The sequence below is a fragment of the Nicotiana sylvestris genome, chromosome 4 (assembly GCF_000393655.2).
Source record: "Nicotiana sylvestris chromosome 4, ASM39365v2, whole genome shotgun sequence".
Lineage (NCBI taxonomy): Eukaryota > Viridiplantae > Streptophyta > Magnoliopsida > Solanales > Solanaceae > Nicotiana > Nicotiana sylvestris.
Window position 1 is genome coordinate 75680716 of NC_091060.1, and position 26254 is coordinate 75706969.

General features: G+C 39.2%; 1 protein-coding gene across 1 annotated transcript; it reads right to left on the reverse strand.

Annotated features, from left to right (window-relative positions):
- Positions 1 to 23629: 23629 nt before the first annotated feature.
- Positions 23630 to 25476, reverse strand: LOC138889712 (uncharacterized). Its single transcript, XM_070173047.1, has 3 exons — positions 24658 to 25476; positions 24282 to 24574; positions 23630 to 24056 (listed from the first exon to the last, which is right to left on the reverse strand). Exons 1-3 carry the CDS (start codon positions 25474 to 25476, stop codon positions 23630 to 23632), a joined length of 1539 nt encoding a protein of 512 aa, XP_070029148.1.
- Between the last annotated feature and the right edge of the window lie 778 nt (positions 25477 to 26254).

Consider the following 26254-nt stretch of genomic DNA (forward strand, 5'->3'; position numbering starts at 1 on the left):
ATCCCTCGGGACCCCGTAAGAACATACCAACAAGTCCCATAACAAAACACGGACCTACTCGACGCCTTAAATCACGCATAACAACATCGAAACGATGAAACGCACCTCAAATCAAACTTAATGAACTTTCAAATTTTTGACTTCCAAAAAACTCACGCCGAAACATATCAAATCAACTTGGAATGAACTCAAATTTTGCACATAAGTGCTAATACATCATACCGAGCTACTTTTACCCCCAAACTATCGAGCGAAGTGCAAATTCTCAAAACAGTCGGTCGGGTCGTTACAATAATGCATTGGCGGGTTAGAGGTAAATTGTTGCAGAAAATGGCCTTTCTGCGGTTCATTTTGCTACCGCAAAATCACTCCACGGACCGCATATCCATCGCATAGTGAAGGAGAGAATTGTAAATCTTAAAACACCATTCTGCGGCCGCAAAATGATTTTGATACCGCAAAAGTGATTATGCTATCGCACAAATGGTCGTAGAATGATTTTGCTATAGCAAAATGGTCGCAGAAAAATTCTGCTACCACATAATCAATTCTGCTGCCCAAAAAATGATTCTGCTATAGCGGAATCACACCACATAATTGACTTCGAGGGTCTTTTTTGGAAATTTCCAATCTGATCCAATTTGGATATAAGGCCTTGGGGGTTCATTTTAGAAGGTAAAATTTGACTTTTTAGAGAGAGGTAAGATCATTTTAGAGAGAGAAGGAGGAAACATAATATTCTAATCCTCTAATCTTGCACCAATCTGCAAGAATCAAGGAATCCAATCACTAGATTATCATCTACCCGGGTAAGTCCTACTTCTAAGATTTCATGCAAGAGGTTATGAGTTTAAGTATATGTGGGGTTGGAAATATGCCATGCATGTGACATTAGATTGTAGTATGTGGTGTTAATGAACCATTTTGGGTAGTTTCTTGTTGAAATTGGTTGAGGGAGGAATATTACCATTTAAGAGCCTTGTGGTCTATTTCGCATGCTAGGCGTTTGTCAAAATTCCTAAGAGAGTTACACCATGGAAATCCTTATAACTATTAATCGATTTTCGCTATCTTCCTATAGATTGTTATTGCTAGAAGTGTTGGGGCATTGTAGTAACTTAAGAAAAGCTCAAGCGAGTTATATTGGCTAAACATTCTCTCTCGAAATTGAATTCCATAATGATTTCCGTAAGTTCAAAGTATGGTTTGCTTATTAAAATAGTATGGCTTTGAACCGTATTTTAGATGAAAACTAGTATACCAATTGGGTGAGGAAAACTCGATATACTTAATACTCCTAATTGCTCCTATGTATACCTAATGTCTTGATTGAGTATGTCTTGTTATTGATAATATATAAATAACAACAACAACAACAACAACAACAACCTAGTGTAATCCCACAAGTGGGAAATAGAGTGTGGCCAACGTGCCAAGAACTTAAGTTACAAGTGTGATTAGTGATGCCATTTAAATGAAAGAATGTGTGAAAGACTATGAAATGAGTTTTGACCCCTTTATATGATAAATGTTATTAATGTCCTATGATCACCCATGGAAAGTACAAGTAATAATGGTATGAACTTCAAATGTAGTCGTATTGCCAAAATGAGGATTATGAGGCATTGTATGTTCCAATAGGTTTCAATCATAGTAGGTATGCTTCTAAACTAATAAAGTTAAATGACTGTGATGTTAGGTCCCCAAGAATCATGAACTTAGCTAATGACCTTAAGATTACAAGTGAGCGAATAATGAGATGAAAGTGAGATGTCCTATGCTAATTGATGACGAATCTCATGGAAAACGAATTTGGGCCATGTGCCATTGAAATCAACTTATTTGTTCACCATGCACATGTTAATGTAATGTTAATCATGTCACTTAAGTTTATATATGGTATCGTGCATAATGACGTGTTTTGTGATCCTATGGATGGACTATGAAACACATAGGTGCATTGTATATGTGATCCTATAGACGGTCTATGAAACACATATGTGTATTATATATGTGATCCTATGGATGGGCTATGAAACGCATAGGTGTATAATATAATATGTGAACCCTATGGATGGGCTATGAAACGCATAGGTGTATAATATAATATGTGAACCCTATGAAAGGTCTAGGAAACGTGTATGTGTATAATATAACATGTGAACTCTATGGACGGGCTATGAAACACATAGGTGTATAATATAACATGTGAACCCTATGGGCGGGCTATGAAATACATAGGTGTATAATATAATATGTGAATCCAATGGATAGTCCGTGAAACGCATATCCAGTATGAACAATAGATGCCACTTCCATTGTCGTTGTTTGCACATGTTGTTACATTTACATTATACTTTGTGTCTCACGCATAGTTCATATGGCACACTTGATCTGTCACGACCAAACTTTCGCTCCGTTTGGGAATCGTGATGACACCTAGTCTTAGGGACTAGGTAAGACTAACTCGTACTGAAATACAACGATAATAAATGAAATTAAACAGTCACGAAGCAGAAATCTCTACAAAATTTATGATTCCCAAAACCCGATAGTACAAGTCATAAGCTCTATAGAGTTCGCTACAACTTCTAAATATAACTGTTTAGAAATAAATACAATAATATGAACACAAAATAGGAAGGTGACTCCGAGGCCTGCGAACGCAGCAATAGGGTTACCTTGAGTCTCCTCGGCAAGAATCCGCACTAACGATCAATACCAGGATCTGTATAAAAGAATGTACAGAAGTGTAGTATGAGCACACCACAGTGGTGCCCAGTAAGTATCAAGGCTAACCTCGGTGGAGTAGTGACTAGGAACAGTCAAAACACCTACTGGTCTAATAAACTGAACAAGTATAAGTATAGAAACAACAGAACGTGATATCTATATAAAGACTACGCGGTATGGCTAACAATACAGTAACTGCAATAAGGAAGGAAACAACAAGTAACAGTGGAACACCGTAATAAGGACACATAAGAGTGAACGAGAACACAACCCAAATACGAAATCACAAATACAGTAAAGATAAGTAAAAACTCAGCAACTATGATAGTTTTCACATCAGGTCTTAGCCAACAAACTCCAATCAATTAGTCAAAACCTTCATGTATAAATGTTTCACCCATAAGTTTTGATAGAAATATTTAGAATATAATCCTTCCCAATAAGGACATTTCGAAATATACTTCCTTCAAATAAATATCCTTCAAACATAGTTTTTTCAAGATAAATACTTTTCGAATATAAACTTTTCAAATAAATATTCTTCGGATATAAGTCACCCTATGACACCTCATCTCATAATCATACGATACGGGTCTCAATACCTGAACCCTAACACTTGGCATCCTGTGCCCTCATCACACCTCATAACCGTACTGACGACTCACATGCCAAATAGAGCCATTCTCACATGGAAGGCAAGTAAATAAGGGTGTGTGTCTATACTCAGCAATATCAAGAAAAATCTCTTATCCGAAAAAGGGTGCTTAGCTACGTGTATGCTTGTTCAAGTATCCTAATATAGTTCGTACTAGCTAGTAAGTATAAGGAAAAGAACGGATATCACATACAATGTTTAAAATAATGTAAGCATAGAAGATTAGTAGCTCAGAATACAGATAAAACAACAGGGGATCTCTTAGGATACTGTCTCATAGTCCCAAATGTAAATGTGCAGGGGGATCTACCGGAATACAGTTCTATAGTCCTAAAGTAAATATGCAGAATAGTGGGATCTACCGAAATACCGTTCCATAGTCCCAAAGTAAATATGCAGAACAGGGGATCTACCGGAATATCGTTCTGTAGTCCCAAAGTAAATGTGCAGAACATGGGGATTTACCGGAATACCGTTCCGTAGTCCCAAAGTAAATGTGCATAACAAGGGGATCTACCAAAATACCGTTCCGTAGTCCCAAAGTAAATATGCAGCGCAACTAATAGATATAACAGTTACAACATGGTAGAAACCTCATGCATCACCACAACAAGTACTATAGTAACAACGATAAGTAAATCAACTCAAGAGCTTTAAGTCACAAAGAAATGGTGGAACTCATTCACAAAGAATAACCACAATAAAGAATGCTAGGCATAAAGAGAGCAACTCAACAAGGAGGGAAACAATATGCCACAATGATTCCACAATGTACAATTCAGCAACAAGGAAAAACTAACACGAGTCAAATAGTTTTAAATAAGGGCAAGTCAAATAAAACATGGGATATCTAGACTTCTTTTAAGGTTGGGCAATAACAAAGAATATTCAACAATTCAATTAAAGATAGACAGTGGAAGGGTAATCATAACCTCAATTAAGACTAAACAATTCATAGGAGGAGATGATGATAATTTCAAATAAAGATAAGCAGTTGTGAAGAGATAACATGACAATAGGACATGTAGAATCTTCAGTTAAGTCAAATAGGAAATAAGAGTGAATCCTAAAGCAATTAATACTAATTTAAGCATACAGAGGTGAAACTAGTAAATAGAAACTCAGTCATATTAAGAACAACTTCATACACAGTGAATATAAGGACTTAAGAACCCTAAAAGGACAATTTTCCACAAATAAGTCCGAGCACACACTCATCACCTCGCGTGCACGAAGTACAATCAACATAGAAGACTCAAATCCTAAGGGAAAATCCCCCACAAAAGGTTAAGCAAAATACTTACCTGAAAGACGACAAACCGATACTCTAAAATAAACTTCTCGGGTGAAAAGACCTCCGGACGACTCAAATCTAACCAAAATAACTTCAAAGCATAAATAAAACTCATAAGAGGTTATTCCGGATCATAAGACCCCTGGGACAATACCCTGGAACCCGATAAATTTTACAAAAACCAAATACCCATTCAGATACAAGTTCAGCCATACAAAAATTATCAAATTCCGATACCATTTCGCCCTTCAAATCATGATTTTTCATTTTCAGAACTTTCTTCAAAAACCACCATTTTCCTTGACTCAAAACACAAATCAATTGATAAAAACAAAGGTAAAATCATGTAATAAATTAAATTCTAGGCGAAGGACACTTACACAATCGATTTGTTTGAAAAACCCAAAAAGAGGCTCCCAAAACCGATGTCTAAAACTCAAAATATGAAGAAAATGGCCAAACTCTCGTCTTAAATGTTTTTGTCAGAACTTCCGCATCTGCGGACAAGGAACCGCATTTGTGAACATAGCTAACTGGACTGGTACCGCAACTGCAGATATACAATCGCACCAGTGGCACCGCATAAGCGAAAGGGGAAGCCGCAGAAGTGAAATAAATTGCAGGTATGATCACTGGACCATAAAAGTGGCCTCCGCACCTGCGCGCCAGCCTCTGCAGAAGCGAGCAATCAACCAGTCTTTCATGACCGCAGAAGCGACTAGGTTCACGTAGAAGCAGAGCCGCACCTGCACTTCATGGTCGTAGGTGCAAAAACACCAGAACAAGACCTGTTCAAAACTATGCAAAACATTCGAAACTCGTCTGAAACATGCCCGGGGCCCCTAGGACCCTGTCCAAGCATACCAACAAGTGAAATACCCTAACATGAACCCGCTCGAGTTCTCAAATCACATCCAACAATGCCGAAATTACGAATTGCGCCATGAATCAAACTATGAACTTCCAAATCTTCCAACTTCAAAAACTCGTACCGAAACCAATCAAACCAATCCGGAATAATGCCAAATTTTGCAGACAAGTCTCAAATGACATGACATAGCTGCTCCAACTCTCAGAATCACATTTCGACCTCGATATCACAAAAGTTAACTGTGAGTCAAACTTCTCCATTTTCCAAACTTCAACTTTTTCAACTTTCGCTGAAATGCCTCAAATTACCCTATGGACCTCCGAATCCGAATCCGAATGCACGCCTAAGTCCAAAATCACCATACGAAGTTGCTAACATCATCCAAAACTCATTCTGGATCCGTTTACACAAAAGTCACATTTCGGTCAAATTCTCCCCGCTTAAGCATCCAAAACTAGATTCCTTCTTCCAATTTGACTCAGAATCATTCGGTAACTGAATTCAACCAAGCACGTAGGTCGATGCACATAATATGAAGCTGTTCAAGACATTACGCCATTGAACCGAGCTTAAATTCTCAAAATGACTGGTTGGGTCATTACATCCTCCCCCTCTTAAACAAATATTCATCCTCGAACATGCTAAGATTCGTCTCGAAGTCATCAAATTACTGAATGCACACTTCTCTCCCACGTCACCCCAATCCACATAAACCTGACGACACCATCTCAACTGTAATTTAGCCTTTCTACCAACATCAATAAGCCTTATAGCCAAAATTCTCACCTTCAATCAATTTCCAAAAGACCCGATTCGAAATCCATATCCGGTATTAGTCTTAACCAGCTGCATCAAATCATGCCTACTCCTAATAGAGAACAGCCACACAACATGACCCATCACACATAGGCCCGCAATAACATTTCTGATCACAATATCTGCCCAAAATAAAATCCAGCACCGACCACAAGCCTCATATCTGTTAGAACTCTGTTTCAAACCTTCATAACACTGACAATGATTCAAGGAACATGAAGACCTCATAACTAAACACCTGAATAACCAAGTCATAACTAACACCATCGGGAACACACTCCGCAAGTTAAGATTTAAGAAGCATAGAACGAAGATGACTGAATATGTAAAGAGAAACACATAAGAGAACTACCAAACTAGCCTGACAGGCAAAACTCTCTATCGGTACTATACTATGAATCAATATAACAAGAAAAGAATTAAAGCATATGAACAATTACAAGGATCTCATCCTGATATAACTCTCCATCGCGGCATGCAGCCCCACTCAACATAGCAAATCACATGAAATAACGAGGGTCTCGTTCTCAACTCTAAATCACAGGTCGAATATACATCATACCATTTGAAATCTTCCACTAACTCAGTTCTGCCAATAAAATCACAACGCTCATTGAACTCCCACTCCGGTAGACTACCAAATCACAAGTCGTAACCAAGAATACTCATGATTCACATCAAGACCTACCATAATGGATGACAGGAATTCACTACTAGTCTCGTAACTCTCAATAATGAATAGAAACAGATGATAGACATGGGCTATCACTCATAGAACCTCCCAACAAGGCAATACATAAACATAGTGCAAATCATTAAACGCACCCATAAGTGGAGCAATAGATAGGGGAACTCACCCCGATAAGCAGAATTGAAATAAAATGTGGAAGGTGCTGCTCTATAACAAACCGAAAGCATACATGTATGACACCATCTGCCACAACGGCCTCAAGCCTAACATATGAAACACATCAACGGGCCAGGCCTCCCTCTCTTGGGCGCCTTCTACTCACCTGAATACCTCACTGTGACACATCTGTTCGAAGTCTGGGACAATCTCTCACCATGTGGCTAGTATCTCCACACTCAAAGCAACCCCTCTGCTGATGTGGCTATGGTAACTATGCAGTACAGGCACTATAAGAAATGTGACTTTTAACAACCAGTGTCTAACGAAGGGATATGAATCCGGTCGTTATAAGTGTATTTATAGCGACCCACATTTTTTTCCAGTCGTTAAAATCAATTTTTAGGTTAAAATTGGTGAGAGGAAAAAATTCAATCTTTAAATATATAAACTCCGATCAGGAAAAAAAAGGAGCGCTCATTTTTTCCCTCAATTTTTCCTAATCCTACCACCCCGCACTCAGGAAACTAAAAGACCCTCGAGACAAAAATGCAGAATGAAAACTGTCAGGCCACAATAAGAACGACTGGGACTCCTTTCGTCACCTCGATTCTGCTTTCTCAGTTTGCCTCTCAATGAATTATTCTTAGGGTTCTGTTGTCCTTCTTAGCAAGGTATGTATAATTTTCTGTTCTCCTTCTCGTCAAAGTATGTTTCAGCCGAATCAATATATTCTTGTAGCAGACAATTTTTAGGAGTATTAACTAGTATGTTATCTTTTTCAATGTTCCCCCATTTGGAGATTTTCTATTTTCTTCAACATATTTCAATTTCTACAGACATAAATCTGATTTTAAGGATTTTTAACTAGTATTGAAGAGTTGTACCACAATACCCTAAATAGAGTAGAATTATGCTTTTTAGATATTGAGATGGACAGTTCACCCCTGTACTTATAGTATTTTAAGAAAAGGGAGATGGTGAGATTCAGATTATTCCTTTGCACTTACCTCCCGGTGATACATCACAAAAGAGGACCGTACAAATTGATGGGCCAAGTGATCAGATTGAGGGTGCAAAGCAGTTGGTGTATGAAGTGATTAGTGAGGTATGTGTAACTGGATTAATATTCTTCACTTTCTATTCTTTCCAATTATTATAGTGAGAATATGATAGGTAGATGAATTTGGCGTCGAGATGATACATAACATCCTTTTGAATGTTAGAAGTATTTATGTTTGTGTGTTATTTGGTGACATATATCTGTAGTTTGTTAATGTGTATGTGGATTTTGCATTGTGGAAGACACTGCACTTGATTTATTTAGTCTTCTAAGAGCTGGTTTTGTAGCTCTCTTGATTCTGAGTTTTAACATTGTTCTATCAACATCTGGAAAAGGCAATATGATATTAATCTTTTCAGCAGTGGTGGATTGCCTAACACATCAAAATTACAGATGGCATTTGTTTCTAGAGAAAGAATAACCAATTGAGTAATCCTAAATCCGAATTTATCAGGATGGTCATTATTTATGTCTAAAAGCTTCATGTATGTATATTTTTGTTAAATACCTGTAAGCACGTGATTTTTGCCCAATATGAGAATTACTCCCAAAAAATTCAAAAATAAAATGATTTTTCTTTGGTGTGCAATTTTGTGATATTTTGAATAATTATTTGTATTTGTCTGTGCATGTTTATTTGCTAAATTAATAAAAAATACAAAAATATGTCGCATTTTGCATGTAGGATTTAATTCTACAATTGTTAGTAATTAAATTTGTTTTACAAAAATTAAAAATTACAAAAATAGGCATCGTTTGCATTTTTAGCATTTAATGTCCAAATATACAATTTTATGCTTAATTATTACTTAATTGTGCGTTAATTGTTATTGGGAGTTAATTTGCGCTTTTATAACTTAATTTAATTCTTAATAATAGTTTAAGTATTTTTTATAATTTAGTTTTATAGAAATAAAAGAAGAAAAGAGAGCGAAAATATAAAGAAAGTCGGAATTGGGTCTCTTCTTCGATTTCAAGCCATAGGCCCAAAAAATGACCCAATCTTCCCTACGACCCAGTCCATTTCAAACTGGGTCGACCCAGTCCATAACCCAACATCCTATTATTTTACAAACAAAAAAAAAACAAAAAAAAAGAAGAAGAAAAAACCCTAAAAATGACCTAAGTCATCCGCCCCCCCCCCCCCCCCCCCTTTTGCTTCTTTCTTCTCTAAACTCTAAAACACACATCCATGGCTGCCATGGCTAAGCTCCAGCAGCTTCGTCTCCTTCGACACAAGCGCACACACCACCAAGAAGCCCATCTTCTCCATGTCGAGCTCAAAAGGCTCGTCCATGGCTGCGTCTTCGTCATCGACCCATCGCCATGGCCATAACGCCATGTTTGTTGCTTCTTCTTGCTGCCTCTGCGTCGTCCGCGTCCAGCTCGAACTGCTGCTCCATTTTTCCATAGCTGCTGAACGCAGTAGCAGTAGGCGACTAGCTGCTTCCTCCGCCATGGTTGCCATTGCTGCTGCTCGAGCTTGCTTCAGCTGCGCAAGGCTACGGCTCCAGCTCCCCGTCACTGCTGCTGCCGCTCCAGCTCCCCGCCGTTGCTGCTTCACTGCCGCTTCAGCTCGTACATCAGTCCGTCGACCATACTGCCATGGTCCGGCATGGACGAGCAAACGTCGTGCTGCTGCCATGATAACGCCGCTGCTCGGCCATCTGCGGGCTGCTTCTACTTCTTCTTCGTCTTCGTCGTCATTTGTTCGAGCTTTGGTCGAGGCTCGGACAGATTTGTTTACAATCAAAGTTCGTCGTTGATTCATCTCCGATTAGTTGTTTTTTTTTGAGTTTTATTTTTGTCCATATTTTTGTTTGATATTTTCCGGATCCAAAATCGTTAAAGAATTCAATTCTTGTTTTGTTCGTTGTTCATCGTTGAAATCATTTTTCTAGTTTGTTCATGTTCATGTGCTTTGTTAAATTAATTTTCAGATTTCAAAATAGAAGTTTAATTAGTTGTTTTCATATTCATTTCATGTTTGTATTATTGTTTAAGTGAATATTTGTTAGTTTGATGTTTGTTAGATTCAAATTGAAATTTAATTAACTATTTCTTCAATTTGTTTCATGTGTTTATGTATTGTTAGAAATTGTTAATATTGTTAAGTTCAAGCTTAAGTTCATAATTGTTTATTCGTCGATCTTGTTATTTGTCTAAAAAGAATTTAGTTGTGTTAAAGGAAATATATTGATTTAATCGTTTTAATCCGTCATGTTTGTTGTGTTAAAATAGATTCATTCATGTTCATACTTTGTTTGGATGATCTTGAATCCGAATTTTGTATAGTTTGATTTCTTGTTTATCATTTATGATTATTTCTTGAATTTGTCTCATAATCTTGTTTAAGTTTAATATAGGAATTGTTTGTTGTAATGTTGTTAGAGTAGTTGATTTTAAGTTCAATATTATTGAATTTAGAAATCTAAATATACTTGTTTGTTGTTGTTGTTGAATCCGAAAATAGGATTGTTTGTTGCTAAAATATTGTTCAATCAAATTTTAGTTGTTCTTTGTTGTTCAATTTGTGTTCATGTGATTTGTTGTTGAAATGTTGAAGAAATCATGTTCATGAAATTTGTTGTTTGAACATTGTTAGAAATTAATCATATTGTCTATATTTTGGTTAAGTTTGATTAATTGATGTGTTATAGCTGATGGGTAGTTTGGTAATTTATAGTACTTTCGGGGGTAAAATAGTAATTTGCAATAGGGTCGGAGGGGTAGTTTAGGAATTGTACATTTTGTAATTGTTTATATGAAGCATGAGGGACAAAATGAAATGAGGTGGGTTGTGATATGGTTATTTAAATATAAAGGGGGGACAAGACAAAATTTAGTGGGGGGAATCTTGTATTATTTTATGTTAGGCATGGGGGACAAAATATAATGGGGTGGTGTGATATGTTTATTTAATGTAATGGGGATGAGTGGGAAGATAATGGGTTGGGTAGAGAAAAAGTATTGATTTTAATTAATTGAAAGATTTATGGGATGAGTTATAAGAAGTCTTGAAATCAGAATAAGAGGGAGAGAAAAATACACAGATAGAGAGAAAAAACGGACAGAGAATAGAAGAGAGAAAAAAAGGGCTGAACATTTAAGAGAAAGAAAAATTCCGAAAAATATTTAAGCTTTCAAAATAAAAATAAAAACTAAAAAATCTTCTGCTTTCTTTCTTTGTTTGAAATTAGTATTAATGGTTGTTGTTTCATTCAAAGCTTAAAGCTTTTGTTTTTGGGATTACTACTCCACCGGTCTGTTACTGGGTTGTTACTGTTGCTGGGCAGTTGTTGCTGTTGTACTGTTATTACTGCTGCTGATTCTCATCTTCATTTTCTTTTGCTTCCAATATCAGGTATATATTTTAGACTCATGTTGTGGAAAGCTTCAACATTGCCAAATAAATGAAGTTCGGAATTATAATTATGTCTTTTACTCGTTTAAATCTATTAGTTTAAATTTCAGTTTTGTTTCAGCTGGTTAATATAGTAGCTTACATTTGATGTGAGAACTGTTAGTTAATCATCCTTTGAAATTCGCATAAGCTTTGTAATAATGTTATTTATTTCAGAATTTCATTAAGTATAGCTATATTCAAATTATAAGATAGGGAACATGGCAGAAAGCTAGCCATTAATTAAATCTTATGATATTGTTGGCTAAATATGGAATAGTATGGAAGTATCAAGAAACTACATTACTAGCATATTTTGTCACAAAAGTCCGAATTTATTTAAAGCTAGATTGATGAAATTTGTATGTTGTGTTCGTACATGGCGTGATAACAGTTACATGTATAACCATAAGTGAAAGGTGAGTTGATATAATTCGTTACGAGTTTAGAATATTAGGAATGGTTCAAACGTACAACTATATTGCATGTGATTCAATTTTATTGAATCAATTTGTATAATAGTTCTCTTTCTTAGCAACTTGATTCTTATCTACCATTGTAAATAAATTAACCAAACAATTATAACTTTGGACTAAAAACAAGTATATGAGAAGGATATGAGATTTATAAGCACGAATTGCAACATTTTATGTCAAGGATATGTAGAAATAGAGTTCGCATTAAATATAACAATAAAATTTCTTCAAAAACTATTAATTTGTTTATCAAATTAATTCTTTTTCCAGTTTTATATGCGATTCGATTTTTGGATATATTAATGTTGTATCCACGATAAAAATGGTAGTATTTTTAGTTACATGTTGTTTGTTTCTTTTTCATATCATTAATTCTTTAAAATTTGAATAGTTTTGAGGTATATAATTCATACGCGTAAAATAAGACTTGTAGCAACGCCTAATAAATTTTGAATTCTTTGTCAAGAAATTTGGTGGCATCCCAATCGGTGATTCTCCATGACTCTTACATTTAAAAATAGATGGATGCAATAAACATTTGTAGAGAATTTATATTACTGTCAAGAATATTTGCATAATTAAGGATGCGTTCGCGTGACTTGATTATACTTCTAAAGGCAATTCGGATTATGCGTTCGCGCAACTTCGAGCAAATTTTTAATAAAAAGAGATTCGTCGGAGGATCTTAAATTAATTTCATAAAACCCGAGATGTGCGGTTCACTACTTAATCATACAAAAAGTGCGAATGTTCTTGATTTTATTTAAAACACAATTTCGAAAAAATAATTATTTTATAATAAATATATTATCAATATCATTGTGTACACGTACGCGTGACACGATTTTTCACGTTAAAAAATATATAACATATAAAACGGATACACGTATGCGTGATTCGATTCGAAGAAGGGTCTTTAATTATAAACAATCTAAACAGAAGCGATAACAAAATCATGCAATAAAAAATGTAAAATCGAGATAATTAAGCCAAGAATAAAAACAGTTAAGCGACCGTGCTAGAACCACGGAATTCGGAAATGCCTAACACCTTCTTCTGGATTAACAGAATTCCTTACTCAGGATTTCTGGTTCGCAGAATAATAAGCAGAGTCATATTCTCCTCGATTCAGGGATTAAAATTGGTGACTTGGGATGCCTTAAAATTCCTAAGTGGCGACTCTGAAACAAACAAATAAATCCCGTTTCGACTGTCCTTTAATTGGAGAAAACTCCCACGCACCCTCGCGGGGGCGGAAAAAGGAGGTTCGACAATACCTATCCCTCCTTGTCTCGCTGAAAATAATAGTGTTTGCAGATATCATTTTGCCAATCCTATTTTTGGACTAAACCTTTCGTTAATGGGAATTGTACTCCAAGACCCATGAACACTTGAATCACTATGCGAAGCTTAAAGCGCAAACTGAACTGGCTGACCCATTAAACCTCTACCATGTCGCACCCTACCTCCAAAATAAGGACCAACAGATCTCTCCGGTCTACAAGGCCTCCTCGCCTCCCTGTACTCTCTCTTATGATCTCGTCTGGCCTCTCGCTCCCAGTCCCACATGCCCTCAAACCGGCGAGCAATCACTACCACCTACTAAAAGAAAACATCTGATTCCAACTCCCGAGCCATGCTGAATCGAATACAATTCCTGAGCCCCTCAACGAATCTACGGACTCGCTTTCTAAATTTAGTGACCAAGGCAGGTGTATGTCTGGCCAAATCACTGAATCTGATAGTATATTCTATTACTGACATAGTGCCCTAGCACAACTGCTCAAACTCTGCGCACCATGCATCACGAAGGGACTGAGGTACAAACTCTCTCAAAAACATCTCTAAAAACTGAACCCATGTAGGTGAAGCTGCATCGGTCGGGCTACCCAACTCATATTCCTGCCACCACTGATAACCCGCTCCCTTAAGTTGGAACGTAGTAAAAGCTACCCCACTTATCTCAACAATACCCATAGTGAGTAGAATGCGATGGCACTCCTCTACAATACCCCGTGCACTCTCTGAAGCCAGACCACTGAATGCATGAGGGTCATATTTTCTTGAACCTTGCAAATCTAAGTTGCCCTTCCTCAGATGCTGTTGACCTGACCATGGGCTGAACAAGAACCATAGGCTTTGTCGCCATGACACCTAGAACCTGACCAATGTGAACTCGTTGCTTTGGAGTGTGGGCGGCGGGAGTCTTAGTCACTCCCCCAGTCTGTGAAGTAGCTGCTGCAACCAGAATAAACCCCTCCTAAGCTGATGTACCAAACATGCTCAGGAACTATGCTAAAGTCTTCTGATATCCGGTGGTAACAGTAGGCGCCTCCAGTACCTACCCCCAACTGGAGCTACTGGCAACTCTTCAACTGCTGCTCTAGTAGGTGTTCTGGTTGCGGCACAGACTCCTCGTCGACCTTTGCCTCTACCTCTGGAGACACCTACTCCGGGAGTAGCGCCATCGATAATTGCATCTCATGTCCTCACCATCGGTGAAAGAATGGATTGATAAATGTTCAAACTCCGAGATCAATAAGCTCGCATGATAGGAATGAAGGAAATAAGATTGTCCTAATAGTTCCATAGCCTCACGAAGATAAGTACAGATGATTAGTTCCAACCCTACACCACTATATAATAGCAAGGAGTGGTCGATGTAGCTTTTACCCGAAGGGTCGGGATCGATTTCCACAAAGAGTTAATATTGGTTGGGAGTTGGGTTCAGTCTAATCTAGCTATGTGTGTTGCTTTTAATTGCATTTCTAACCATGCTTGGATTTGTTTCTATACTATTTTTAATGCTACTGATTGCTGAAAATAATCTAAGTACAATATTTTTGTAAGAGTTTTCTCAATTGATAAAAGGCACCAGGGAAGTGACTTACACCTAGGCGAGTATCTAATGAGATCTAAAATTTAGGACAAGATTGTTATATTTGGGGCCGTGATATAATAATTACAAATAGTTACTCACTCTATACCTCTCGATAGTTTGAGTGAGTTTTCCCTAATTGGCTTTCTCAAGCCCAATTGGGTGTTCAAACAATATAAGTAAAATTGGCTCAAGTCGGGTATTACTATCTCTAGGTTTAACCCTTAAATTGGGGCTATCAATCTCTTGAATGTACCCCAACTCCTTGTTAGCCTAATTTTCCTAGACTTAGTCCGTTTTTCTCAAGAAGAGTTTAAGTCATAAAGGCATGAATCAGTGTTTGCAACCACTAATTCTACAATTAAAGCATAAATCAAGCTAAATATCAATAACCATAAACAATTAAGCCCTAAAATTGAAGACCCATTAAATACCCACACAGTTGGGTCACAACCCTTGCTAATGGGTTTAGCTACTCATAATCAAGGTATAAATCAAAGATGAAAGATACCATAAAAGTTGATTACAATAATAAAATCTAAGAATATAAGCTAAAACTACTCTAAAATTACTGTTCATGAGCTCTCTGATACAAAAGATACCCTAAAATGTGAATAATATCTATTTATACACAACTAAAATTACTAGACAAAAATACCCCTATGGAGGTTCCGCTGTCAGCGAAATAATGGGCGCCTCAACGCAAGGTCTTTCGCAGCCGTGCAAAGGCAGGCACGGACAGCGTTTCTTCTCTTTTGTGCTTGGTCTGGACTTGATTTCACGGGGAGCATAAAGAGTACGACCTCAACGTTCACATCAATCACGGCCGTGCAATTTGGATACGGACCACGCTTCTCAGTGAGGCTTGACTTGCAGAGTCTCTTAACTTTGATCGACGCTCTCAGCGGAATTTGCACCATGGTCGCATCAGGTATTCCACTGCCGTGTAATTTTACCACGGTCAGTGGTCTCTATTGTACCCAAAAATACCTTCTATGAATCTCAATTCCGCAGACAGCGTAATTGTGGCCGCCTCAGCAGTGGACCTTCCGCAACTACTCTTTTCCTTTGTTGTCAGCACTTTTATCTCAGCTTTGAACTTGTGCAGTTTTAACTCCTTTATGAGCTGGTTATGACTTTCTTGTCTCATTTTGACCAAACCCTGTAGAAAAGCACAATAAGTCAGTTTTTGGGAATACTTTCACACATTTTTGATCTAAAACCTAAGCAAAAGAGAGCATAAGATAGGCTAGAATCCATAGTTATCAACTCCCCAAAACATAATCTTTTGCTTCTCTTTAAGCAAACATAGAAATTCCCACCTCCACAAGATAAAAAAGGAGAATTTTAGTTGTTCTAAGGTGACCTCATCAAGCATCTATTGGAACTAACAATTACCGTCAACACAAATGTATTATCAACAACACACAACCATTTTAGCACCATGGCTCTAGTGCGACACAAGAGCATCAAGAGTTGGCTTAACTTATCAAGGAAGCTCGCTCTACTACGTAGGTCATTGTGGAACCCAAACTCTTTCTCCTCTACTCTCCATAATCAGATCTCACTTTAGATTATAGCACTCAGAAGAAGGATTGCGAAAAAATACACCCATCTCTCTCAAAGAAAGGTCACAAGTTCGGCTCTAAGTACCATAAGCTTGCCGCTTATGTGAATCACCACTGATGTAAGCTCACTCAACTTGAAATCATATATGACTTTGCGAGAATGTAATGAATGCTTTTGGTTCAAGGTAGGATATATCGGTCTATGAAGGTTTCATTTTTCCTTAAGCACTTTATTTTCTCATTTCGGCTCACACTTTCTTGACTCTTTGAGTCATTTTCTTCTTCCTTAGGGGACTAGAGAGACACACTGTCACTCTTTCTTGTTCATGACAATCATTTTTCTCCTTTCTAATCATTCCAAGCCTTTCATCATTGCTTTTATCGAATCCCTTCATTTTTCTATCTTATTCACTTTTTTGACTTTTTGGTTTTTTTTGCCTTCCCTTTCCTTCATTTGTACCTTTTATCATTTTTGCATTCCTCGTCTCTCCCCCCAAACTTATTCTTTTGCCAATTGTGCTAAGGAAAGATCGAGAGCCAAGAGAGGGTCATTTTAGAACGAATCAAGGCTTGTGTCATGGTTATTGAAAGAACAAGGGCTTCGTCTCAACGGGGCTAACTAGGGATATCATATTTGGTGTGCTATGGATGCTTTCAAGTTTCAATTTGGATCAAGGAGAGCCTATAATCATTTCTCAAGTCGAGCTACACTTAGAATTTTGCCTAGACAAATATTCAGGGCAAGTTCTATACTTATTGGCACGGGACTTGGACTTGCAAATCAATACCTCACCTCACAAGCTATTGGATTGCTAAAGAGAACAGAGTCGAGGGCCCACAATAGCCTTACTTAAGATTGAGCAACACAAATGGCTCCTAAAAACCACTTGATGATTGTTTAGTCAACACAAGAGTCTAAAGGTCACAACTAAGACCATTCTTTGCAAATCAATTTGTTTCTAACCATAAGTTCAAAGGTAAATGTGCTAGGCCCAAGCGAAGCTTTGTCTGAGACACTTTTATTTATTACTACTATTTACACAAAAACATAAAGAAAACAGACTCAAACCCTTAAGAAGGTTGTCATGCCATCCATCATCGGGAAGAGCCTTTCCGGTTCACACAAATTCCACCTTTGGAATGAACCGTGACATTAAGAAAATCAAAGGCTTATTGATCACGAAAACTTGTAAAAGTAAGAAGCTACAAATTGAAAAAGAAATTACTGAATGAAATAAGAAGCTATGCTATTAAGGAAAATTTCAAAAGAAGTTATAAAGTAAAATACGAAAAGTACACTGAATATGTATAATAGGGGATTGAAACGAATACACATAAAAGGGGAATGAATATATACATAGAAAGGTAACTTTATATACATACCGAAATTGAAAAATAATGAAAGTGAAAAATAAATTGTAAAGTTATATACATACCAAAAGTGAAAAATAACGACAAAGAGAAATAAGTATCATAATTACATTCCAGTCATCAAATCAAAATAGGACCATCCCCCAAATAAAAACTAGCATTGTCCTCAATGCTAAAAGCAAAAATAAGATCAAAGAGGGGTTACAGAGTAAAGAAAACTCCCTATGTTTCCTCTGTCTGCATGGGGCACTGGCTGGGTCCTATGGCTGGTCGTGAGTCACCTCCCTCGGGGTCCTCCAACTCAATCTCCAAACATCAGTCTGGGGGATCACCCCTCTCCTCATGGGCTCTCTGTCAGCCTCCTGCTCTGGTGCCTTCCCTGCTGAGCTGCTAGAACTGGCTCCTACAAGAGTAGGTCCAATGGGATGTCTCCAGTTGATCTTATCTTTTCAACCTCCTTCCTCAGCAGCTTGAATGACTCATTTGACGCTCGAGTCTTCTTCATTTTATTTGTTTGTTTTCTCAGGTCATTGATAGTTTTTCCTTGTGCTTCCAAAGTGGCCATGATCAGCTTCTGGTTGTCCAAGAGTTCTTCTGGTTGTCCAGAAGCTCCTTTAGTGATTCCTCCATTGAAGCAGGCACCTGAGGCTATGCCGGAGCTTACTGAGCTGCCACTGTGCTGGATAGGACAGACAACTTTGATGTAGCTGCCTACATCCAGTTATTGATACAGGAAAGAGTCTGGTTAACCATCAGTGCAGTCAGAGGGTATGCTAATGAAGAAGGCACCGAAGAAGGCATAGAAATAGATGGTTCGGAGGGAGGATGTGGCATGGCAGTGGAAGGCTCGGAACCAGTGGCCACCACCCCTAGCTCTTCAGACTTGCCAGTGGAAGTAGAGGCTTTGCCCTTGGACCTAGGGTTGTGTGAACCATGAAGTCTATACCAGGAGAATGGCCTCTTTGGTTTCACCTTAGTGTCAAAGTCCCTTCCTTCGACTTCCTGATCCTCCAGGTACATGGAGAGGATGTTCAGGAAAGGGTATGAGCTCTCATTCTTGTTAACCACTCTAGTAATCACCCTGGCCATAATATTCCCGACGTTGATCGGGTACCCCACCATGATAGACCCCACAATAATATCTTAGGAGACCGCCATATCACTGTCATGCGTAGTAGGGTCTAACTGGCTGCAAACAAAGGTTTCCCACCCCTTCGCCTCGAAGCTCTAATTGTTCCTATAGATCAGGACCCCAGGTGTCAGCCAAGCTGGAGTAGTCCCCGGAAGAGCAATTACCGATGCAAGCCACGGGCGGGCTAACTCATCCATAGACACCTTATCCAGATACAAGGACTCATCCTCGTCATTGAACCCATCATAATCATTCAAAGTCTTGAAATCAAACTTAATCTTCTTGTTCCATACTTTGGTAAAAAATGTGCCCTTTTTGATGTGGGCGACATTAGCGTAAAACCCTTTGACCAAGTGTTCATTGGCATCTTGTAGGTTGCTGGTGAAGAACTACCACCCAACTCTCTCATTGAATTGCCTCTTAATATTAGGGTTGTGCGATAGCAGATCTCGCTCAATGAAAACCCTCTCATGTGTAAGTGACCTCTGAGGCCACCACTCCCGAAACTTATGGTAGTCTTTCTCACTCACAAATCATTCTTGCCATACCACATGGTTTCTTGATCTCTCCAACCCTCCTGTCTGGGTGTCACCACCCCTCCCGTTATCAGGGATCTCAACATCTACATCAATAGGGTTTGCTGGTGAGTCCAAAGGTCTATTAGGAGGGGAAGTTGATGCTGATGCTGAAGACTCACTACTTTCCTCTGAGCCATTACACGATTCAGAAGAAGCAGGAGAAGAAGGGGGTTAAGGCTCGTCTCTCTTTTGGTATTTCCCTTGGAAGTCTACGAGAATATGGGTTGGCACTGAGTCTCCTTTCGAAACTTCCCAGGAAGGGACATATTCACTACCCACAGAATGGGATCCGACTATGTCCGTATTTTTGATGGTTTTTTGCAACTTCCCTATTGATTTCTGGACCGCTAGTGGTAGTTTGGTCCTTCCTTGTCCTCCTCTTCCCCTGCCTCGGGAGGATTCGGCCCTCCCTTTTTGTGTATCACCGGCACCTCTAGATCGGACCATTGTCTGCAGAAAATAAGCCATGAAACAAATTCAGAACTATGTATCAATCATATGGTTAAGCATTGCAGTTGAAGCTAAAACATTGCACATGGAAATAAAGTATAGCAGAGGACTTGCATACACTGCCTCTAAGAATCAGGATCCGCTGACCGTAGAAAAAGAGGTGCGGACGCATAAAGGCAACCACAGACTGCAGAAAAAGCACCGCGTCCACGAAATGTTGGGGATTAGACTACCCAATCTCTAAATCTGAGGTACTGTTGAGAGCGAAAAAATGGGCACGGCCGTGAAAGCTGCACCGTTGTCCGCGAAAAACGAACGCGGCAGCAGACCCATCTTGGAAGTTCTCTGAATTAAACATTTGTGGTTCGCGAAAATTGAAGCGCGACCGCATAAAGCAGGCTGCTGATAGCGTAATTTACACTATTGACCGAGGAAAACCAACCATGTTTTACTCAGTATTTTAGATAATCGCTGATCGCAGAATTATGGCCACGACCACGGAATTCAAAATGAACGGGTACTCTAGGGTTTTCACTTAGCATACAAATTAGGCAATTTAGGTGCTAAAACGAACAAACCCACCCCCTATTAGACATACACAATAAGTACACACATGAATTTATAACATCAATGCCTAGATTATGGGGATTACACAAACCCTAGTTTAAAAAAAAAGAAGTTAAACTAAAAGAAAACAAAAGCACAAATTTAAAAACAATGTGATGATTTGAGCATACTAGTTGTTTGATGAGTGTTGGAAATGAACTTTTGATTAGTGTTATGCAGATTAGGGCTAAGATTATAGGAGATGAACAGTGGGCTATTTCTGGTGAGAGTAAAAAGTGCGAAAAGGGTAAAAGGAGGAGGGCCTTCCTATTTTTACTAAAACACTAAGGGCCCACACCGACCTACCTGGCGCGGCCGCGGAATTTTTGCTGTTTTGAAGAGTTGCAGAATCAACACTACCGCTGAGAGTGGAAAAGTGGTCGCGGTTATGGTGGCGGAATAAGGTCCGCTGACCGTGAAAAAGCCACCGAGGACGCAGTTGAAACTTAAGAGAGGTCACATTTTGGACCTTTCAAGTCCGCGTCCACTACCAAATCACGCCCCCGTGAAAAAGTTTTCGCTGACCGCGGAATCGTGAGCGCAGTCAGCAGTCCAAATGCATACTTAGCCAAATTTTCCAGTATTAGTCCTGTACTGCACCAAAAATTCCTACACAAATCTCATAACCAGTTAGTCCAGAACAAATCCTACACTAAGAAGAAAATCAAAAAGGAAGAAAAAAACATGGGTTTCCTCCCATAAAGCGCCTGATTTAACATCGCAGCACGACACATGTTATCATCCTCATTTGAAATTGATCAAGGTCACAACATGGCTGTCATCAACTTTTCCCAGATAATGTTTGACTCGGTGCCCATTAACTCTCAAAACTTTACCTTTTTTATTCTTCAAATAAAGAGCACCAAATGGAGTTACATGTACCCCTTCAAAAGGGCTACTCCATTTTGACTTGAGCTTTCCCAGAAATAGTCGTAACCGAGAGTTGAATAAGAGAACCAAGTCACCCTCCTTGAATTCTTTACTCCGGGCATACTTGTCATGTAAGTAATTGAGTTGCTCTACCCGGAGATTTGCTACAACATCCCACTCAAGATTCAACCTCTTCAGCGCCCACATGGCCTTGTGCTCTAACTCAACCAGAAGATGGCATGCTTTCCAAAATACCAACCGGTACAGAGACATACCAATTGGAGTCTTATAAGCAGTCATGTAATCCTACAAAGCATCATCCAGTTTCCTTGACTAGTTAGTCCTATTTGCATTAACAGTTTTTGACAATATGCTCTTTATCTTACTGTTGGAGACCTCAACTTGTCCATTAGCCTGAGGATGACAAGGGGTTGATACCTTGTGATTGACACCATACATTGCAAATAGAGTGTCAAATGCCTTATTGCAGAAATGAGAACCCCCACTGATGATTGCCCGAGGAGTGCTAAACTGTGTGAAGAAATTTTTCTTGAGAAATGCCACCACACTCCGAGTTTCATTGTTGGGCAAAGCCACGGCCTCTACCCACTTGGAACATAATCAACGACCACCGGAATGTAAGTGTTGCCACATGAACTCACAAAAGGCCCCATGAAGTCTATACCCCACACGTCAAAAATGTCAACCTCAAGAATAATAGTGAGTGACATTTCATCCTTCTTGGAAATTCTACCGGCTCTCTGACACTCATCACATCCCTTTACAAGCTCACCAACATATTTATACAGATTAGGCCAATAAAAACCACAGCTAAGAACCTTTGAAGCAGTTCTCGCCCCACCATGATGACCACCGTAGGGCTAGAATGGCAAGCATCAAGAATACTCATTTGCTCCTCTTCTGGAATACATCTCTGGATCATACCATCATTACAAATCTTGAAAAAATAAGGTTCATCCCAGTAATATTCCGAGCTGTCCTGTTTAAGCTTCTTCCTTTGGTTAGAAGAGAGCTCACTCGGGATAATGCCGGTCACAAAAAAATTAGCCACATCGGCGAACCAAGGCATACTATTCAAAGATACTGAGAGGAGTTGTTCATCCGGGAATGCATCATTAATTTTGAGACCATCTTTGGGTCTCCCCTCATCTTCCAAGCGGGACAAGTGGTCCGCCACTTGTTTTTTACTTCCCTTTCCGATCAATAATCTCTAGGCCAAATTCTCGAAGAAACAAAACCCATCTCATCAATCTAGCTTTAGAATCCTTTATGGTCATCAAGTAACGGAGTGTCTCATGATCAATATGAACAATCACTTCGACACCCGTGAGATAAGGCCTAATCTTTTTCATTGCAATCACAATTCCTAGCAACTCTTTCTCCGTCACTATATAATTGACCTGGGCATCATTCATAGTTTTGCTTGCATAGTACACCAGATGAAACATCTTGTTTACCCTTTTCCCCAAGACCGCTCCAACCGCAACGTCACTAGCATCACACATGATCTCAAATGGAAAGCTCCAATTGGGTGCGGTGATGATGTGAGTGGTAGTCAATTTATACTTGAGAAGCTCAAAAGCTTTCATGCACTCATCATTAAACACAAACTTTGCACCCTTTTCCAACAATTTACACAAGGGATTAACCACCTTGGAGAAGTCCTTGATGAACCTTCGGTAGAACCTCGCATGCCCAAGAAAGCTCCTCACTCCTTTGACGGAAGTAGGAGGAGGGAATTTTAAAATCACTTCAATCTTCGCTTTTTCCACTTCGATACCGTTCTTTGAGATCTTATGGTCGAGGACAATGCCCTTCTCGACCATAAAGTGGCACTTTTCCCAATTAAGCATTAGATTTGTCTCTTCACATCGGGCCAACACTTTGTCAAGATTACCCAAGCATTCTTCAAAAGAGTCACCCATAAGACTGAAATCATCCATGAACACTTCCAAGAAGTCCTCCACAATGTTCGTAAATATAGCCATCATGCACCGCTAAAAAGTAGGCGATGCATTACACAAACCAAATGGCATTCGTAAAAATGCAAAGGTGCCATACGGACATGTGAAGGTGATTTTCTCCTGGTCCTTCGGTGCAATCATAATCTGGTTGTAGCCTGAGTACCCATCCAAAAAGCAATAGTAGGAACATCCAGCAAGTCTATCCACCATTTGGTCAAGAAATGGCAATGGAAAATGATCTTTGTGGGTCACTTTGTTCAGCTTCCGGTAGTCCATGCATACCCTCCATCCGGTGACAGTTCTAGTAGGGATAAACTCATTTTGCTCATTTGTGACCACAGTCACCCCGTCCCTTTTCTGCACACATTGTACCGATGAAGTCCATGAACTATCTGAGATGGGGTACACAACCCCTGCATCTAGCCACTTGATAATTTCCTTCTTGACGACCTTTACATACCTTCATTCAACCTCCTTTGATGTTCCATGAAGGGTTTGGCATCATCCTCAAGTATAATCTTGTGCATGCAAAAGGCGAGGCTTATCCCCCCGAATATCAGCTAGAGTTCTTCCAATTGCCCTCTTCCTTCTTTGAAGCACCTCAAGGGTGGCATCTACCTACACGTTAGTAAGGCATGAAGAAAGAATAACACGTAAAGTTGAACAAGGACCTAAAAGGTCATACCTGAGGTGGGGAGGCAAAGGCTTCAACTCCAATACTGGAGGTTCCTCGATGGAGGGCTTTGTTGGTGGAGTCTTTCTATTCTCAAGATCCAAGGAAAGTTTACGAGGATCATGGGAGTAAGAACCCATTCCTTGCAAGGCATTGACATACTCTACCAAGCCTTCATCCTCAGTCACATCATAGTTTAACAATACAGCTTCCAAAGGATCATCCAAATTGATCATGGCACTCGTTTCATCAACTATCACCTCCGCCACCCGATCCACAAAAGAACAAACCTCAGTACTATTTGGCTACCTCATTGATTTGCACATGTGGAAAACTTTTTCATCACCCACCCGGAAGGTGAGCTCCCTGCTTCCACACCAACCAATACCTTCCCTATTTCTAGGAAAGGCCTTTTCAATATTATCGGCACCTCATAGTCAACTTCACAATCGATAATCATAAAATCCGCAAGCAAAATAAACTTGTCAACTCGGACAAGAACATCATCAATAATACCAAGCGGCCACTTCATTGTTCTATACGCCATTTGCAATCTCATTGAAGTAGCTCTTGGTTGACCAATACCCAAAATTTTGAATATAGAGTAAGGCATCAAGTTTATACTCGCTCCCAAATCACACAAGGCCTTTGCAAAATCTGCACTCCCAATGGTACATGGAACGGTAAATGCGTCGGGATCTTCAAGCTTTGGAGCCATCGAGTGCACAATGGCACTCACTTGATAAGTCATTTTGATGGTCTCACAATCCATAGATCTCTTTTTAGTTACCAAGTCTTTGATAAACTTGGTATATCCCGGCATTTGCTCAAGATCTTCCACCAAGGGCACATTGATTGACAAACTTTTCATCATCACAATAAACTTCTTGAACTGGTTTTCATTTTTCTGCTTTGCAGGTTTTTGAGGGTAGGGTGGAGGAGGCCTTGGCAAAGGAGCCTTTGCTTTAGGCATTACCATTTTCGGTATGTCTATCACGTGTTCCCTAGATGGGTTCACGTCATTTTGAGTCTCCCCCTCATTGTCATGAATATCAATTCCCACCTCACCATTCACATTCTCTTCACTCATTTGCTTATCAACTGTTGGATCATCATCATTATGCACGTCAACAACATCACTCACAACTTCCTTTTGCTTGGAGGTACTTGCTTCACCACCTCTACCGCTCCTTGTGGTCATCACCATCGTATGGCCAATATTGTTCCCACCCTTCGGGTTTACTACCATGTCACTAGGTAGTTCCTCTTAGGGTGAGTGTTCAAATCATGTGAAATCTGGCTAAGTTGGACCTCCAGATTGCAGGTAGAAGTATTATGGGATGCCAATTGAGCATCGGAGTCGGCGTTCTTCTTCATCATTTACTCAAACATTGACTCAATCCGACCCATCTCATTGTTGGACGAGCTAGGACCTTGGGACGAAAATAGAGGTAGATTGTTTGGTTGTTGAAACATTGGAAGCCTTTGAAAACCAGACCCCTGATTACCTTGATTACTGTTATTCCAACCCCCTTAGTTGTTGTTGCCGCCCCAATTGCTATTGTTACCCCAATTATGATTATTCCCTTGCGATCTCCACTGTTTATTTGGAGCATTGCCTCATTGTCCTTGATAGTTGTTGGCATACAACACCTCTTAACTTTGCTCACCATAACCATCATCATGGTTGTGACCACTACTACCTTGCTCAAATTGATCTTGATTGCTTTACATTTGTTGACCAGGCTGTCTCCTCTTGTTTACCAATAGATTAACTCCTTCTATTGCGTTTACTTGCTTTGGTCCCTGAATCCGCTGAAACTGTGCTTTGGCTAACTAGTTCATTATTGTGGTCAACTCAGTTATAGCTTGTCCGTGGTCCTAAATTTCCTTGTGAATATTTATGACATGAGGGTCCCCCTAAGGAACATTCGCCCGACTCTGTCAGGCTGAGGAAGTATTAGCCATCTCATCAAGAATGTCAC